This window comes from Otolemur garnettii, unplaced genomic scaffold, assembly GCF_000181295.1.
Source record: "Otolemur garnettii isolate 467f Iridium unplaced genomic scaffold, OtoGar3 scaffold00020, whole genome shotgun sequence".
In the NCBI taxonomy this organism is placed as follows: domain Eukaryota; kingdom Metazoa; phylum Chordata; class Mammalia; order Primates; family Galagidae; genus Otolemur; species Otolemur garnettii.
In genome coordinates this window covers 1,979,678-1,984,733 of record NW_003852415.1, presented here as the reverse complement: position 1 = coordinate 1,984,733, position 5,056 = coordinate 1,979,678, and the positions used below count along the sequence as shown (strand labels likewise).

Here is a 5,056-nt window from a genome sequence, read left to right as displayed (position 1 = left end):
TCTCAAAAAAAAAAAAAAAAGAAGAAGAAGAAGAAGAAAAATGAATTTTGGCCAGGCACAATGACTTATACCTATAATCCTGGCTCTTTGGGAAGCTGAGGCAGAAAAATCACTTGGAGGCCAGTTCAAGACTAGCCTGGACAACACAGCAAGGCTGTCCCTACACAGTATAAATTTTAAAAATTAGGCCATTGCAGTGGTTCTCAGCTACTTGGAAGGCTTGCTTGAACTCAAAACTTCAAGGCTTCAGTGAGCTACAATTAAGCCACTGTCCTCCAGCCCAATGACAGAGTAAGACCACATTTCTGAAAAAAAGAAAAATCAGGGTGGTACCTGTGGCTCAAAGGAATAGGGCGCAGGCCCCATATGTCAGAGGTGGTGGGTTCAAACCCAGTCCTGGACAAAAACTGCAAAAAAAAAGAAAATCAAATTTTATTTTGCCTAAATTAATTCCTTCTCCAGTGCTCTTCCTTTCTTTATGTAGATCTGATCTGATAGCATTTTCTTTCTCCTCAAAGAACTTCTTTTAACATTTCTTATAGGGCTGATCAGTTGGCAATGAATTTCCTCAGTTTTTGCTTGTCCAAAAGTCTTTATTTCTTCTTTGCTTTTAAAAAATAATTTCACTGGATGTAGAATTCTAGGTTGGTGTTTTGTTTTGTTTTGTTTTTTAAACACTTTAAATATTTTACTGCACTCTTCTCTGGCTTGCCTGGTTTCTGACAAGAAATTCTCTGTTAGTATCCTTGCTCCCCTATAGGTAAAGTGGTTTTTCCCTCCAGCTTCTTTTAGAATATTCTCTTTGTCTTTGGTTTTCTACAAGTTGAGTATGACTTGCCGAGGTATAGATATTATTGTTGTGTATTCTGCTTGCTGTTCTCTGAGCTTCCTGGATCTAGAGTTTGATGTCTGTCATTAATTTGGACAATTCTTGGCCATTGTTGCTTCAAAAATTTCTTCTCCTTTTCTAGCACTCTGGGAGGCTGAGGCAGATGGATTGCCTGAGCTCACAAGTTCGAGACCAGCTTGAGCCAGAGTTAAGACCCAGTCTCTAAAAATAGCTGTGCATTATAGTGGGTACCTGTAGCCCCAGCTACTTGGGAGGCTGAGGCAAGAGAATTACTTGAGCCCAAGAGTAGGAGGTTGCTGTGAGTTGTGACCCCATGGCACTCTACCGAGGGTGACAAAATAAGACGCTGTCTCAAAAAAAAAAAAAAAAATTTCTTCTCCCCCATTCTGTCTTTATCTTCTGCTATTCTAATTATGTGTATGTTACTTCTCTTGAAATTATCCCCATAATTTGGGGGGTTCTGTTTTGTTTTGTTGTTTGTTTTATTTTTTTCTCTTTGCATTATAGTTTGGGAAATTCCTATTGGCATACCTTCAAGCTCACAGATTATTTTCTTGGTTCAATCCACTTTACTAATGAGCCCATCAAAGGCATTTTTCATTTCTATTGAAATGTTTTAAGTTCTAGTATTTCCTTTTGATTCTTTCTTAGAGTTTTCAACTCTCTGCTCACATCACTCATCTGTTCTTCCATGTTGTGTACTTTTTGCATTAGCATCCTTAACATGTAAGTTATTTTAATTTTTCTGTCTAATAAATCCAAAGTCTATGTCATATCTGAGTCTGGTTCTGATACTTACTTTATCTTTTCAGATTGTGTTCTTTTTTGTCTTTTAGTATGATTTGTAATTTTTTGTTGAAAGCCAGCCATGATGTATAGGGTAATAGGAACTGAGGTGAAAGTCTTTAGTGTGAGGTTTTGTTAATCTGGCTACAAGCTGGGCTGTGTTTAATGTTTTGCTGTAATTGTAAGTGCCACTGTCTTCAAATTTCTCTAGTGTCCTTGTTTTTTGTCTCTTCCACTGTCTTTGGGCTTCCCTAAGAATTCCTTCTTAAATAAAGACTACACTTTGCCGCTCTTTCAGCTGTAATCCACTGTTATTATACTGGGGCCCTGTTGATGTGGTGATAAGATATATCCATGAGGTGGGGAAGAGATATATAATCTTTTTAAAATTTATTTAGTTTTAATTTCATAATCATAAACTTAACTCTGCAATCCATGTAGACATGGAGAACAATAAGGAAAATATGGAACCCAAAGATCTGCAGTAAGAGCAAAGATTACAGGATATTGGGAGCAAATGGGGTAGTGGGATGTTCTCCTGAGCTACAGAAGAAATGGTTTGATGGTTGAAACATTAAGTCAAATTTATTACAGTTGTCCACAGTCAGTAATGGCAATCTTTTTGCTGGTCTTGCCATTCTTGGACCCAAAGCACTCCATGGCTTCCACAACATTCATGCCTTCTTTCACCTTGCCAAAGACCACATGCTTGCCATCCAACCACTCAGTCTTGGTAGTGCAGATAAAAAACTGGGAACCGTTCATGTTGAGTCCAGAATTTGCCATGGACAAGATGCCAGGACCTGTATGCTTCAGAACAAAGTTCTCATCTTCAAATATCTCTCCATAGATAGACTTGCCACCAGTGCCATTATGGCATGTGAAGTCATCACTCTGGCACATAAACCCTGGAATAATTCTGTGAAACCAGGAACCCTTATAACCAAATCCTTTTTCTCCAGTGCTCAGAGCATGAAAGTCTCCTGCTGTCCTTGGAACTTCGTCTGCAAACGGCTCAAAGGAGGTGGAGCCCAGGGGCTCGACATCGGGGGCAATATTAAAGAATGTGCTGGAGTTGACCATGGCTGATACCAGACAACTATAGGAAATAGCAGCATCTGCAAAGCCAAGATATATAATCTTATATCAGTTTTTTAGTGGGCCTGGGTCCTGAGTTGTGATCTTCACAACTGTTTCTTAGCTTTCCCCCTCCCTTTAGGTGAGACAGACTAAAGGGATCTGAATTTAGGTAAATACCCTTCTCCCAGGTAGGTTAAATCTCTAGCAAAGGTTTTTTTCCCTAAAGACTAGGCCTTTGTTATGGAGAACACTCTGAGTATATTTAGAAATGGTTGCTTTTCCTCTCCTGCTACCAGAGCCAAATGGGCTGGCTCATTCTTGGCTCTTCCCTGTGAGAATCCATGGAGTTCCTAGAAGAAGAGTGTGGATGGCCCTAAGGTTGTGGTGCCCAGGAGTTTCTCATTCTCATGAGAGTCCACGCTAATCCCCAGGATTCTGTCAAGTCAGCATTTAAGCTTTCCTACTAACTTATGGCTCCAGCAGCTCTGGGTATTGCTCATCTTAGCTACGTTTCTCTGTATTTTCCTCTCGTTTTATGTTTCAGGATTGTGATTTGCCTTGCAACCTCAGCTTTCTGGTGGGCCCAGGAAAAAGTCATGGATTTTCAGTTTGTCCAGCTTTTTCTTGTAGTAAGGGCAAGAGTAACACCTTTCAGGCTCTTTGCATGCCGGACCTAAATCCAAAAGTCTATTGTCTTGTTTTATGTTTCAATAAAATTATACAAAATCAAAATAAATAGCAATCTGGGCCTACTTAGTGTAACCTATACACAAAATCATAAAGGCAACAGAGTACTATGGCCAGCATTCTACGTCACCAAGAAAAGTCTAAATCAGGTCCCAATTACTCTACTGAACAAAACAAAGAAGTTTATATATGATTTTTTTTTTTAAAGACCCATCCAAATTCTTTCATTTTAGGCACCCAAGGATTAAATCTTTTAACCCTTTGGAACAACTCACCCATCTGGGGTTCCATGTAGCTGAAGTTTTACCATACAGGCTCAAAATAGCTAAGTGAAAAGATTCTAAATCAGGCTGAAGTCTTCCTTTCTTTTTCTTAGTTATTTAAGAAAATAACCACCCTTTAGAAACTTATAGATAAATAAGTTTTTGTATAAAGAGCCCCTGAGCCAGATTCCTTCTGATGTCAGGGGTTGAGTCCCCAGTTCACTCCCAAAGGGAGAGGCACCAAACTCTGCACTGACCTGGAAATCTCCACTTGGCTCCTTCTCTCCCTTATAGGAAAAGCTGGCCCCTTAGAATTCCCTAACTTATCCTGAGAGGTGAAGTTGCTGAAACAGAGGTGCCATACCTGATGTGCTAATGAATTCACGAAGCTGCCTAATGGAGTGAGAGGTATTGAAAAGTTCCTTTCTCTCTTTTCTTAAGAAAGCTGGCCTTTCTTTTTGCAAGTGGTTGGACACACATACACACACACACACACACACTAGGCCTCTAACCTGAAAAACTTTCACTTTCCAACTGCCCCCAATTACTCAAGATAATTTCCCCATCTCTGTGGTATCAGAATTCTCAGGTTTTGTCTTGCTTTCTCTCTTCCCATTCTGTGATACAATCCCCTTTCTCAAAACTCAGTTTTTTAACATGTCTCACTTGCATGGCATTCCTCACTTTTGATATTAGAGCCTGTCTTGGTCTGTTCTGTGCTGCTATAACAGAATACTATAGACTAGGTAATTTACAAAGGACAGAGATTTATTTCTTATAGTTCTGGAGGCTGGGAAGTCCAAGATCAAATGGTCTACATCTGGCGATGGCCTTCATTACTGCTTCATCTCACAGCGGGAAGCAGAAGGCCAAAAGAGTGCAAAGAGTGCACACACATATGAGAGAGGGAAGAAAGGAGAGAGAGAGAAGGGAGGTGGGTCAAATTCACCCTTTTATCAGGAGTCTACTTTATTCAATAAGTAACCCACTCACACAATAATGATATTAATCCATTCTTGAGGGTAGAGCCCTCCAGGCTGTAGTTGCACATCTGCTGGCCTGCAGTTCTAGGGTCTCAGAGGCTGCCCACTCCCATGGCCCAGCTGGGTGTTGTCTTAGTGAGGACTCAATGCTGTAGCCTTGCTCCTAAACCCACACTGAACATTTCCCCTGTGGGGGCTCTCTGTGGTGGCTCCACCCTATGATAAACTTTCTGGGCCCCCAAATTCCCTGAGATACTCTTGAAATCTGGGCGGAGACTGCCATTGCCCCCAACTCACACATTCTGCACACCTACAGTCTTAGCACCATCTGGATACCACCAAAGTTTATGATTTGTACCTTCAAGAGTAGTGGATTGGCTCAGTGCCTGTGGCTCAAATGGCTAAGG

The 5,056-nt window shown here is 40.7% G+C and overlaps 1 protein-coding gene across 1 annotated transcript; it reads right to left on the bottom strand.

The window, feature by feature from the left end:
* Positions 1-2,210: 2,210 nt before the first annotated feature.
* On the bottom strand, positions 2,211-2,719 carry LOC100953971 (peptidyl-prolyl cis-trans isomerase A-like). Its single transcript, XM_003786924.2, has one exon. It carries the CDS (start codon positions 2,717-2,719, stop codon positions 2,225-2,227), a length of 495 nt encoding a protein of 164 aa, XP_003786972.1. The 3' UTR covers positions 2,211-2,224.
* Positions 2,720-5,056: the final 2,337 nt, after the last annotated feature.

Excerpts from the sequence above, each read along its gene's own strand:
- LOC100953971 (XM_003786924.2), bottom strand. The coding sequence starts at position 2,719 with ATGGTCAACTCCAGCACATTCTTTAATATTGCCCCCGATGTCGAGCCC.